We start from the raw sequence: 13,856 nt of genomic DNA, 5'->3' as shown, positions 1-13,856 counted from the left end.
CTGGATACTTAGGGCAGAAGAATATTATGGAATGTTGAGCTTGCAAATGTCATTGAACGGAAGGTACAGCCAAGTGCCAGCAGATACACGGGGGTAGAAACAGTCAGCTTTGTTCATGGATAGGAGGCATGAAATGAAGATCCATTCAAAGCCAAACCTGTGCTCGAATGGATTTAGCCTGAGCAAACAGCCAAAGGGAAACATGAAATTGAAAACTAGGACACAAAGCCGAGAAATATATGGTAGCACAGAGTTTCCATTACTGGGCCAATGTTGAGAGGTCTAATAATCCCAGAATATGAGTTTGAGTTCACTATTATTTCACTTTACAAATAACTCTTCAGCAAAAACCTGGTATTAGTAAAAGTGAAACTGTCAGAATGTAAAACCCCCACTGGTTCACCAATTACCTTTAGAGAGGTCATGTCCAAGAGAGAATCTTAAACATACTAAAAAGACGAACTATTAATTATTTTCTGAAGTAAGCTCACAGGCCACTTAGTTGTGTCAAACCACAGGGAACCTAGGGATGGGTGAACCATATGATGCCCGTATTTTGATAACAAATTGAAAGAAAAAAGGCCCTGATCTCATCAGTGAGGTGAAAAATGTCCACAGGGTGCTGGACAGGCAGTCCAATTGCACAGTGACAAGTAATGGAGCTGAGAACATTCATTTTTTAGATGGTGATAGGCTCACAGGCCTACATTTAGTTATTAGGCTCTCGATAAATAATGCCAAGAGGTACGTTATAGATGAAAAGAAGTAAGCAGTTGACAATGGAACATCAGAGCTTTCCGTGGGTGCCAGGCACAAAGGCGTCAACAATTCAAATGATGCATCACCAAGTCCATATGGAGCAGATTCAGGGAAGACCACCATGACCAATCTGTACTGCAGTTTTCTGCCTCCTGACAGGGTGAGTGCTGCCTGTGCACAATCAGTTGAAATTTTGAACTTGGCATTGAGACGAAAAACATTGACCCTTAATGACACTATTTGGGTTCACTGATAAATGTGTGTCAAGGTGCCTGGCATGTTCTGGGGTCTGGGTTCGAAACTCACCACAACATGTCATGGAATTTCTATTTTTAAAAATATCTGGAATTAACAGCTTAATGATGTCAATTGTCAGAAAAACCCACCCGGTTCAATAACGTCCTTTAGGGAAGCAAACTGCCATCCTGGTCTGGCCTTCATGTGACTCCAGACCTGCAGCAATGTGGTTGACTGTCTTTTGCCCTCTGGGCAATAAATGCTGACCTAGCCAATGAAGCCTTTATCCCATGAATGAATATAACAAAAAATTCTCAGGATATCAAAATGGGGCCAGTGATATTGATGCAATAGTTTCCATCTGGAGGAACTGAAATCAACCCTTTTGTTTTTAGCTCAGAATTGTCATTTTATGAAGATGATTCTTACCCTCTCTTTCAGTTTCTTCACTTCAATGGGTGTGAGAGAGTCGGCTTTTGCAATCACTGGCACAATGTTCACTTTCTGGTGCAATGCCTTCATGAACTCTGTGTCCAGCGGCCGCAACCTTAACCCAAACAGATGGACTAAATTATTCCTCCGACAGACAAATTATCCTTCCTGACAAAAGAAACAGATCTTCGCAGAGATAAATCACATCTACCCCAATACAAACAGATCTCCTCTGAGATAAATCACCCCCCGCAACACACATAAGAACAGATCACCCCCAATCTCAACAAAAAGAAACAGATCTTCTTACAGACAAATCACCAGCCTCCACATCATCAAATAGATTGCACCTCAGGAGATAGTCAGATTACACCTTACAGCGTGAACAGTTGTCAGCAATGGAGTTAATTCAGAGCTGTCAGGATCACCGCTTTTCCTCCTGGCTCCCAGCAAGGGAAGTAAAATATTTAAACTTAAATTGCTTTTTTCAGCTCCCAGCTGTTCCTTCTATCTGTCTACCCAATAAAGAAATCATAAACAAGCAACCAACTACTAACTACACAGGACCTGTTTCAAGTGCAAACTGGGATGTTTACAGAAAAGTCTTTATTAATATGGTGACTGGGCACTTCCCTTGCGGAATAAACACAAGTATGGCAGCTCCTGACAATTTGGCCTTTTAGGTTCTCAGTTTATACCTGTAAAACAAGCACATTGTGATCTAATTTTGACGGCATAGAAACATTCTCCCCAGGCAAAACAAATTAATCACAGAACCACATCCCTACTGCCACCTAACTCATCTAACATGTGTCCGAACTAATGGAGAAGCAAACCTCAACAGTAATCTACAAACAGAATCCCATAAAGGTTAAGGAACTCATTCCCCAAGATACAGAAAAGTCAGATTGTTATAAAGATCAGATAAATTATATTTCTGTCACTTGCTGATAGATACATATGTTTCTCCCAAAACCTTTCAACTCCAAAGGATAAACTGAGCACAGAGTTCCACAAAGTACTGCAAATGCCCAATGTGGCTCCTTCCTGGAGGAGTATCAACTCCGAAACAGATATTATGTCCACTCATCTCTTACAGTAGTATGTTCCCAATGAGGTTCATATTTATCTCCCCTGCAAAATTGAAACTTCCTTCTTAACCACTACAACAGCAGCATTACACTCGTGCCTCTGCCTCACAATTTCAGTAACAAAAGGAACTGAGAAAAGAACAAGACAATTGCCCTCAGCTCAACTTTTCTTCTCACCCGTGTCCATAAGGAGAGATAAAATACAGGCAACAATGCACTCGGTTATCCTGAATGTTCTTCCTGTTCAGGCCACTCTCGTCTCGGAAATACTGTTCAAACTGCTGGTCAATGTAGTCAGCTATAGGTTTCCAGCTGCAATAGAATAGGAAGAGGCTGGAATCAAAGGCATTGTCTGATGTGGGTTCTTTATTAGTATAGTCTGCAAAGTAGCAATACAACTGTGATGTGCTCTGAGTTTGATCAAATGAACATTGTCGTAAGAACATATGAGAGCACAGGAACAAGAGAAGGACATTCAACCCATGTATCAAATTGCTTCCAAGTTTGTCCTAATGCTGACTTGTTTCAGCAATGTCATGCTTTCACATATAGCGTTACATTCAAAGCAGCAGTAACCTGAAACCTTTAAGAGTATAGAATGGACCTAGGCCATTTGTTCCCGCTTTATCCAAAGCATATGAAACATTATTGCATCAGGATCCCCCTCATCCGTATAGGAGTCAAACCTTCTTTAAAAGAACTACCGTATGTAAGTTTCTGCCTCGTACATTAACTGACATTTCCTGTCTATTTACATCTCAAGATCTACAGTCTACAGAACCAACCCAGGTACTCTGTGTTTCTGTTGATGTTACAGCAACCCGACAATGGTCGGGATTTTCTGTCTGGGTTCAGAGCCTGGATGTTGGCATCAAGCGAAGGTGCTGACCCCACATCCAGTCAGGAGCAGTGATCTAACTGAGCTATTGTAGAATTTGCCAACCAGTATCTAGAGGGTGTACTCAGCAAACTATTAGGGCAGCTGGTGAGCTCTGAAAACTGGAGGCATATTTTGAGCACTGAAGGAGCTGCAATCTCACAGTGCAGCTAAGTGAGAGCAAGGGTATCCTGAGGCTTTTCGCTCAGCACTGTTTAAAAATTTAAATTTAAAAATCAGCCACAGCTGCATAACCACTATTATAGAAGGAAAAAGCGTGAGTTGCTGGAATTAACCTGCCCCATATATATCCAGCCTTTACTTCAAACTAGTACAATGGCAAGCATGATATGGTAGGTAATTACGTCAATAGAAAGAAACAAAATATAGATTTATGCACTGTGCGTTTCATCTGACAGTCTTAGAAAAGGGAGTTCAGCTCCACTGTGAACAATTGACATTGACTGTACAGTTTATAGTCAACACAGGAACTGTTAAGTCTGCTTTTTTGATATTTTGGGCTTTATTCTAAAACGACAGCAACTTTGTTCAGTCATTTGCATGGGGAATTTACAGTTTTTAATTTTTGTTCACAAGTTCCTATTTTAGTTGCACAATATTAACATGACTCTTTCTGGAATGCATGTTAGCATCACATTGTATAAGTTGAAAACTATTGAAAATAATGAACCAAGAGGAGCCATAAATTCACTGGAGTTGCCCGAGAAGAGTGAACACAAATTCTAGTTCGACAAGTGATATAGTTCAGCTCTCCCTGAACACACATCTTGAACAGCTACTCCTGTTCCTTTTTATATAAGCAGACGCTCAATACTATTTATAGCACAGACGCTGAGGTTACAATTTTTTTTGCAGGGCAAGAATTACATAAACAGAACAAGTTATGCACAGAGTTTCACCATTCACATTCTATGTGGAAATTTCAGAGACAGAATGCTGATATATAGTAATAGACACTTCTTGCATAAATCCTGATATAAATACCAAGTGTGGTTTATGCACTGCCAATGCATACTACTACACTCACCATGCTCCAGTAAGGTTGCAGTTATACTCAATTATTAAGACTAATAATTGCTAAAACACCCATTTCTAGAGAAAGGAACTGCAGTAAGTTATAAAGTCTCTCAAACGATTTGTGCAAGCCATGACTGCTTTGAAACTAAAATTCATCTAAACGCTTTGGTTCTATAACATTAAAGATCCATACCAAAGAAAACATTATCAGTTTTAGTTTTGAAAATGACAACTGGCATCAAATCAGCAACCTTCTGTGTGATAGAGTTACAGGTTTTCATTACCTTTTTTAGAAAATAAATGTTACCTCATATCAGCCCAGAACATGCATCTCTAGCTTTCGTCTAAACCTCTTCGTGCTGAGCTCACTCACCAGATGGAATGCTTTCTCCTTTCCTACTTCAATTCAAATTTCTTCAATTAGGCCACCTCTTAATCTTTTTATATTCAAGGAGGACATACTATAAGTGTAGGTAAAAAAAATGACTGCAGATGCTGGAAACCAGATTCTGGATGAATGATGCTGGAAGAGCACAACAGTTCAGGCAGCATTCAAGGAGCTTCGAAATCAACATTTCATGATGAAGGGCTTTTGCCCGAAACATCGATTTCGAAGCTCCTTGGATGCTGCCTGAACTGCTGTGCTCTTCCAGCACCACTAATCCAGAATACTATAAGTATAGTCTATGCGTTCAGTTCTCAGACTTTAACTTATAATTTAAACTATGGTATTTATAGAGATGTCATAGAGATGTACAGCATGGAAACAGACCCTTCGGTCCAACCCGTCCATGCCGACCAGATATTCCAACCCAATCTCGTCCCACCTGCCAGCACCCGGCCCATATCCCTCCAAACCCTTCCTATTCATACACCCATCCAAACGCCTCTTAAATGTTGCAATTGTACCAGCCTCCACCACGTCCTCTGGCAGCTCATTCCAATAGAGCCCCGTAGGTCTCTATTATATCTTTCTCATCTCACCCTAAACCTATACCATCTAGTTCTGGACTCCCCCACCACAGGGAAAAGACTTTGCCTATTTACCCTATCCATACCCCTCATAATTTTGCAAACCTCTATAAGGTCACCCCTCAGCCTCTGACGCTCCAGGGAAAACAGCCCAAGCCTGTACAGCCTCTCCCTATAGCTCAAATCCTCCAACCTAGCAATATCTTTGTAAATCTTTTCTGAACCCTTTCAAATTTCACAACATCTTTCCGATAGGAAGGAGACCAGAACTGTACGCAATATTCCAACAGTGGCCTAACCAATGTTCTGTACAGCCACAACATGACCTCCCAACTCCTGTACTCAATACTCTGACCAAACACCTTCTTCAATATCCTATCTACCTGCAACTCCACTTTCAAGGAGGTATGAACCTGCACTCCAAGGTCTCTTTGTTCAGCAACACTCCCGAGGACCTTAACATTCAATGTATAAGTCCTGCTAAGATTTGCTTTCCCAAAATGCAGCACCTCGCATTTATCTGAATTAAGCTCCATCTGCCACTTCTCAGCCCATTGGCCAATCTGGTCAAGATCCTGTTGGTATTAGCATAATGCATCTGCAATGCATTCTTGTGAAGAATATAAAGTCCTGAGATTGCAGTGCCCAAAGATGAACATAATAAATGGAATCTAATCACAGCACTGCACAGCTGTATCATAACTTCAACATGTACATTTTCATCCTTCTTGAGATAAAGGCCTACATTCTAATAACCTTTTCTGTTTCTTCGTACCTGTCTAGGAGCTTGTACTTGGATCACAAAATCTATACATCCGAGTGCTTTTTAATTTAGACAATGGGACTAGATTAATTTAGGATATTTGGGCAGCATGGATGAGTTGGACAAATGGGTCTGTTTCCGTGCTGCACATCTCTATAACACTATGACTCAAACAAAATCTATCTTAATAAAGTTCCCAAGTGGACAATGCCACATCTTCCTACACTTCCTACATCTTCCAACCACCACAGAGTAGTGGCTGTAACAAGATCAGCTAGGTGGACATCATAGAACATGAGTTCCCTGATTAGGGCTGTTAATCTGGTCCAATAAGGGAGCCCTAGCTGACATAAGAACAGGAATGTAGCCCAATGGTATGTAAGGGCAGACCAAGAGCCGGAAGGTGGGTAGGCCATCTTCAGCACTGTCACCCCAGGCTGTCCTAGAGGTGGCCGGAAGGTGCTAAGGGCGGTTAGGGATGCCAGACGGTGGGTAAGCCATCCTGATCGCTGTCATCCTGGGGGTGGTTGGGGAAGCAGGACAGGCTGTCCTAGAGGTGGTCGGAAGGTATATCAGGGCAGACCAAACACTGGAAGGGGCATTGGGTGGACTGAGAGCTGGAAGGTGCTTAGGGGCAGGCTGCCTTAGAGTGGCTGGAAGGTGGAAGGGACGGGGGGAGGGGGGGAGTCTTGCTGGGTTCCTGGGGGTCTGTATTGTATGCACTGTTTTTTTATGTAATTGGATTGTCTTGTATGTACAAATGTTATTGTTATTGTTTTGTAATGAATGAAACTGGGATTTGAGCTTCCTCATTTCCCTGAAAGCTGGTTGAACGGTAGGGTTTGGGACCTGGCTTTGCTGCTCCTCTCCCTCATAAAATTGCTGTTTCTCTGTATACAGCTGTTTATGTTAATTGTTTTGTAAACTGTGAATTGTTTAATAAAATAAAAAAAAGAACAGGAATATCAGACATCCTTTTCACTCTGAGAGCTGGCTCTGAGGAAGTTGGATCAATATCAAGGACTTTCTCTGGGTAAATGTGATTTGGTGATGGGATACCAGTCTCTGTGGAGTTACTTCACACAGTTCGTACTCTTACTGAATCTATCTATTGTCATAATTCAGAAAGCCAGGAAGCAAAGGATGGAACTGGCGGCAAGCGTTAAATATGTTTTATAAGTAGTGAATCACTGTAATACACATTACAAATATTTATGTCCTTATCCAACAATCATGGTTCAGAGAGTTGCTTTTTATAGGGGCACAACTGAACCCTCAGTTAATGTCCATTATCAAGACACAGTTAAATACAATTAATATTGACGGCCATTTACAACTTGCTGCTTTCATCTGCACCATTTACTCTCTCACCTTACAATATTTTGTTATCTTAATTTATCAGCTAACACTCACATTTCCATTGAAACCAAATCAACACTTGATGGAATTAGCTGTCCGTGTCCCCATGACAGCCAAATGCTCAGTTTCATTTGTACACACCTTTGTATGTTGTTCACTGCATCCCCAAATCCAGGTGTGTCAACTATCGTCAATTTTAGTTTGACACCTTTCTCTTCAATGTCCACTGTGTGTTTTATAATCTCCACTGTTTGGTTGATCCTCTCTGTAAGAAGTTGGAGAAAGCATGAGTCAAAATCTCCTGCAAACCCAATCAGCATTTAATGCTCTGCACATTCTTAAGTGTGATAGCTATGTTTCTTATTTTAATTAACAAAGATAATGAATTAATCTGATCTCACAACAGATCTTTAACCCATGAAGTAAAAGCTGTTTTTTTCACTCGAGTTGGCATCCTGTATTAGGTCAAAGATCAGTGTTGATAAGTGGATGTTTGTGAATATCTCCATAAATGGTGGATAGACAACAGAAAAACATTGCTAACAAAGGAGACAGATTAGGTACTTTTAATTCTGGTCGGCAACATTTTATCAAACTGGAAGATGACAGAGGTGAGCAGTTGTTAAGGAAATAATTTAGTGAGGAAAGCTGGGGGAGAAAGGAAACGATACAGAAGAATGTAATGGAATGGAGGCCAGACAAAGTGACAGAAATGATGATGTGGTGCAAGGCAACTGAGCCAATGAAGAAAAAAAAGGAAGGAAAAAAAGGAAGGAAACAAAGAATGAATCCAGAAAATAATTTACAGCATAGCAAACATTATTAAACACACGGCCAAGATTTCTCTGGTTCTCAATATGGAAGAAGAAAAGTAGGTCCCTTGTTGCAATGCCATTCATCCCTGACATCATCACTTACAATGAACTGTTATCATAACATTTTTCTTTCACTACAGATTGTGTCTGGTCTTGAATAGAATCCCTACTGAGTGGAAACAGGCCATTTGGCCCATTGAGTCCACACGGACCCTCCAACGAGTATCACACCCCCTTCCCTGTCCCTATATTTCCCAAGGCTCATCCACCTTACCTATACATCCTGGAAACTAGGGGCAATTTAGCATGGGCAATCCACCCAACCTGCACATCTTTGGACTGTGAGAGGAAACCAGGGTAAACCAATGCAGATATGGGGAAAATGGGCAAACTCCATTCAGTTACCAAAGTATGGAATCGAACCAATGTCCCTGGTGCAGTGCAGCAGCAGTGCTTACCACTGAGCCACTGTACTACTCAAGGTCTGCTAAACGTTTATTTTAGAGTTCCAGTATCCACAGTATTTTGCATTGTTGGTGTAGGCGGTGTCATTTTCATCGAATATACAGCACTGAAACAGGCCGTTCAGCCCAACCATTCCACACTTGTGTTTTGTCTCCACACAAACCTCTTTTCAGCCTTCTTCATCTTACTTGTGACAATAAAAATGGGATGAGATGTTTCAGTTGTGAGGGTAGTTCATAAAGCTTGGGGCTATGTCCCTCAAGAAATGAAGGTAAAAGAGTAATGGGGTAGAGGCGTTCAGAGTCAAAGGGGCCTAGGTGAAGCAGATAGGAAGACACTGTTCCTATTGGCAGAAAAATCAAGGATCAGTGATCAATGACTTAAGGTACGGCAAAATGAGCAATAAAAAATTTGCTTTTATACAGGGAGTGGTTAGAATCAGGAATGCATTGCCAGAGAGTGTAGGGGAAGCAGACTCAATTGCGGTGAAAGAGAACAGACATCATTTTCCCAGAAAGAAGTTCGGGAAAAGACTAAAAACTGGGACTAGCTGAGAACCTTGTACATACAGCCGGCATTGAAACAAAAGGCTGAATAGTCTTATTCTGGGGTGTGACCGTTTTATGATCTAATCAGCATGAAATACTATTACCTCCTTCCTCGTGTGCCATTTAGACAGAACCTGGATAAACAGTGATAATATCCAGCTCAACTACATCTTGTGGCAACAAGTTTCACAGTTTCACTGCTCTCTGGATGATGACATTTCTTCTGAATTTCATTGTTGAGTTCGGGGTGACTATTCTGTGGTGATGGCCATTGCTTTGGTTAAAAGGTGATGCACTGGCCTCCCATCTAATAATAGTAGGAACCACCTTAAAGCTCTGGGTCAGGTTTCCAGTGAAGTTTCCAAAAGCAAAAACTGGTCTGGATTAAAACCCTTTCTGAGGGGATGTGGTGTAAAAGATTAGTCAAAACGAAGCGGATATTCATCAAATGGGCGGCTATTGCTCCCCTAACCAAGCCATACCCCATTAAGGATAGTGTTAATAACGGGCAATAAAGATGTGCAAGGTGGAAGCTCCCACAACATCACATCCTCCTTTGAGGTTAAAGATGAGGTTTTCAAATGGAAAGTTGAAGCATTTCATTATTAGTCCAAAGTGTCAACACTTATCACCTCCCTCCTCACCACTACAATCTTGATTTTAGCATCATATTAAAAGATCTTAGTTCTTACCTTCAGCATTGAGAAGTTTTCTGTCTTTGTACAGATCTGTCAGGAAGAGGCTCTTGACCAAAGTGGACTTTCCCAGCCCGGACTCTCCTGTGGAGAGAGCAGTCATGAATTTCCAATGCACATCAAGCAGCAACTAATTTCTCGAAATACACTTCATAAGCAGAAAAATGGTGAATTCCACTCAAACCGGTTTGCCTATGTGCCACTCAGATTTGCTATTACACTATGACCTTTTAGTAAACCTGCCTAGAACATTTTGTTTTGTTACATGGCAAACAAAACGGAATGCACTCAAATATGACATGAATTGTATCTTAAGAAGAATGAGGAGAGGCTGATTCTATTGGGCCAATTGGGGCTGCATCCAGGTTTCCATAGGAAAGCCCCCAGCAGGAATTAAATGTCCTTCATGCACCTGGGTAGCCATTGTCAGGGATTTCTTGTAATTGAGGTTCCTAGTGGCACACTTCACTGCCTGCACGTACTGACCAGAGACCCAATATCACCATGGAATACAGGTCACACTTGAGTGAGAGTAGGATGGGATTGCAGGGTGTGGAACACAACAAGGATGTGAGCAGGTAGGGGAGTCATGGTCAGATGCAAGAGCAAGGGGTTGATTTTCAATCTGTGCTTACTTGATGGAGCCCCTGCTAGATGAATGGGCCCTGAAAGCCAAGCCTCAAACTGCTGTATCATTCCTTGTCCCTGATCCACAATCTACACTTTCAGTTTGGGGTTCCTTGGTGATTGTGGACCTCCACTTCATTCAGCAGCTGCCACCACACGGGTGACAATGAAGGGCTGCGGCCCGCTGGACAGCAATGCCACAGTCCTCAATCCCAGGGGTTGCCCAATACTCATAGAGTCATAGAGATGTGGAGCATGGAAACAGACTCTTCAGTCCGACATGTCCATGCTGAACAGATATCCAAAATTAATCTAGCCCCATTTGTCAGCATTTGGCCCATATACTTCTTAACCCTTCCTATGCATATATCCATCCAGATGCCTTTTAAATGCTGTAATTTTACAAGCCTCCATCATTTCCTCTGGCAGTTTATTCCACACACGCACCACCTTCTGCATTAAAATGTTGCCCCTTAGGTCCCTTTTATATCTTTCCCCTCTCACCTTAAACCTATACCCTCTAGTTTTGGACTCCCCCACCCCAGGAACAATACCTTGGCTATTCCCTCTATCCATGCCCTTAATGATTTTATAAATCTCTAAAAGATCATCCCTCAGCCTCCGATGCTCCAGGAGAAATAGCCCCAGACTATTCAGTCTCTCCCTATAGCTCAACCCTTCCAACCAGCAACTTCCTTGTAAATCTTTTCTGCACCCTACCAAGTTTACTGACATCTTTCCTACAGCAACTTTCAAAGGCACTTAACATCTTTGGGTCTCTCTCACAGGATTCAAGGTAGTTCCCCACCAGCTCAATAGCCTTGTCAGGTTGATTAAATCTTATTCTATTTCGTTATCCTTTCAGCACAGATGGTTAAAAAAAAGTTTGACAGAGATGTTCAAAATTGTGAAGCATTTGATACAGCAAATGAAAAAAATAATTCCAGTAGTACAAAGACCCAAAACTAGAGAACACAGATTGCAGGTAATGTTCACATATTAATAGAAATAAGGTGAAGACAAGAAACTATAGACAGTGAATTATCGTGATCTGGAACAATTTTCCTTAAAGTATGATATAATAACTTGCAAAAGGGAATTGGATAAATATGTGAAAAAAAACTGTGGTGAACTGAAAAGCAAGGTAAAGTGATTCCAGTTATTGAGTTGTTCTTTCAGAGAGCTGGCACTGGCTTCATTATCATTTAAAAGTTTCATTTCAGATTAATAGCTTGAAATCAATGTAATTTAGATTTTAAAAAGGAATGAATTTTAAACAAGTAGCTGTAATTAAACAGTTCCAGAGGCTTTGTTTTCAGACAAAATTGATTGATTTAGCAATTCAAATTAAACGAACAACAACAGGCTGCAGTCCATACAAAATTTACAGATCTCACCTTTCTGCATGAACTTCCAGACCTTGTACAAAGAATGTTGTATAAAAAAACTCTCTTCATGTTGAAACACACAGAAATGTTTGAAAGATAGCAACTCAATAACATTCAACAACCACCGGTAGTACTACTCAGTAAACATCAGGCTGAAATTGGATTTGGGAGAATGAAGTCAATGGAATTTAAATTCTGGCAAGCCATAAAACCAGCAACAATTGGAGGGCCAACTGTTTGGTCTTCACACCTGTGATGATACAATGGCTTTAAGAAATGTACTTTGTCCTGTTTCTTTTTGAAGAGAGGTTTTAAAACTGAGTTGCCAAACTGTCTATTGAAAGCCCATAAAGTGAACAGCTTGACAGACATTGGCTTTTTTTAAAGTTGGAACAATAGAAGCAGCCTGAATGGGTGGGGCAAGCTCCCACAGCTCCAGGATTTTTAGTTTTAGTTTCTCAGTCACAAGTGGTTTCACCTGATGAAGGAGCAGTGCTCTGAAACCTTGTGATTTCAAACACAACTTGGTGTCATGTGACATCTGCCTTTGTCCAGCCCAGTCCAACAACAGTACCTCCACATCATGAGTCTCATGAGAGGTTTGACTCAGGGTCTGGCCCTGATATCATATGGAAAGTGTGACAGCAGGAGAGCAGCAGATCTCCCATGGATAAGACAGATAAAGAATACTTAGGCTACCTTTTTGAATATTCTACTGATCTAATAAATATAAAACAGCGGACTGGGAGAAGCCCATAAAGGGATCCATTATTCTTTTATTTTCAGATATTAACAAACCATTGGTTCATTTTAAGCACTTTCTGTTTCCAAATACCACCAAATTTGTGAGAAGTGATGACATAGAATAGTAATACTTTCAAAAGCTCTTAACCTTGTTCACCTATTCTTATCTTTCTGACATGTTTAGCAACATCAGCTATGATCCTTTTCCAAACCCAACCTTCTTCCTGAATACCCCGATCATGTTGGGAAATGATCTAATGGTATTCTTTTTTTACTTTGTTTTAACCGGTGCCTTACCAACCGACACTCTTGATAAACTGCCAAAGATTATACACCTCAAATAGTGTCATAGAGATGTACAGCATGGAAACAGACCCATTCAGTCCAACTCGTCCATGCCGAACAGATATCCTAAATTAATCTAGTCCTATTTGCCATCATTTGGTCTGTATCCCTCTAAATACTTCCTATTTGTATACCCATCTAGAGGCCTTTTAAGAGTTGTAATTATACCAGCCCCTGGCAGCTCATTCCATATACGTACCACCCTTTGATTAAAAAGGTTGCTCCTTAGGTCTCTTTTATATTTTTCCCCTCCCACTTTAAACCTATGCCCTTTAGTTTTGAACTCCCCTATCTTGGGAAAAAGACCTTGACTATTCACCCTATCCATGCCCCTCGTGATTTTATAAACTTTTATAAACCTCTGTACCCTTCAACGACAATGTTCAAGTATTTACACTGTAAATAACAGTGATGTGTATACCCCCTGCATAAAGTTCTACTATTTATTGTGTGTGTTTACATCGAATTTAGGAGGTGTGTTGATTTTTTGAGGAATATAGATGTCTTGAAGTTTTGTTTGGTCAGGGTTCACTGCAGCAATATGTATGACTTGATTATCCAGAATATTTGATCAACTGGCAGATTCCTGATCCCATAACTGCTGGTTAATAAAAATGTTTGCTGTGGAAATTTGCCCAAGTGGCAGCACTGGGTGGCTTTTTACTACGGAAGGCTTCTAAGCAACATTTAAACACGTGAGA

The 13,856-nt window shown here is 40.9% G+C and overlaps 1 protein-coding gene across 3 annotated transcripts in view; it reads right to left on the bottom strand.

Moving 5' to 3' along the window:
- The window catches only part of septin5a (septin 5a), a 128,193-nt gene that overhangs the window by 8,581 nt on the left and 105,756 nt on the right, over positions 1-13,856 (bottom strand). For all 3 annotated transcript variants that reach the window (XM_072587137.1, XM_072587139.1, XM_072587136.1), the window contains 4 exons: positions 10,049-10,135; positions 7,670-7,793; positions 2,697-2,831; positions 1,426-1,543 (listed from right to left, as the gene is read on the bottom strand). In XM_072587137.1, coding sequence (XP_072443238.1) covers positions 1,426-1,543; positions 2,697-2,831; positions 7,670-7,793; positions 10,049-10,135 — 464 coding nt within the window. The remainder of the gene's footprint in view (positions 1-1,425; positions 1,544-2,696; positions 2,832-7,669; positions 7,794-10,048; positions 10,136-13,856) is intronic.

The sequence above is a fragment of the Chiloscyllium punctatum genome, chromosome 17, assembly GCF_047496795.1.
Source record: "Chiloscyllium punctatum isolate Juve2018m chromosome 17, sChiPun1.3, whole genome shotgun sequence".
Classification (NCBI taxonomy): domain Eukaryota; kingdom Metazoa; phylum Chordata; class Chondrichthyes; order Orectolobiformes; family Hemiscylliidae; genus Chiloscyllium; species Chiloscyllium punctatum.
The sequence above is the reverse complement of the archived record's forward strand: the minus strand, read 5'-3'. Positions and strand labels throughout refer to the sequence as shown.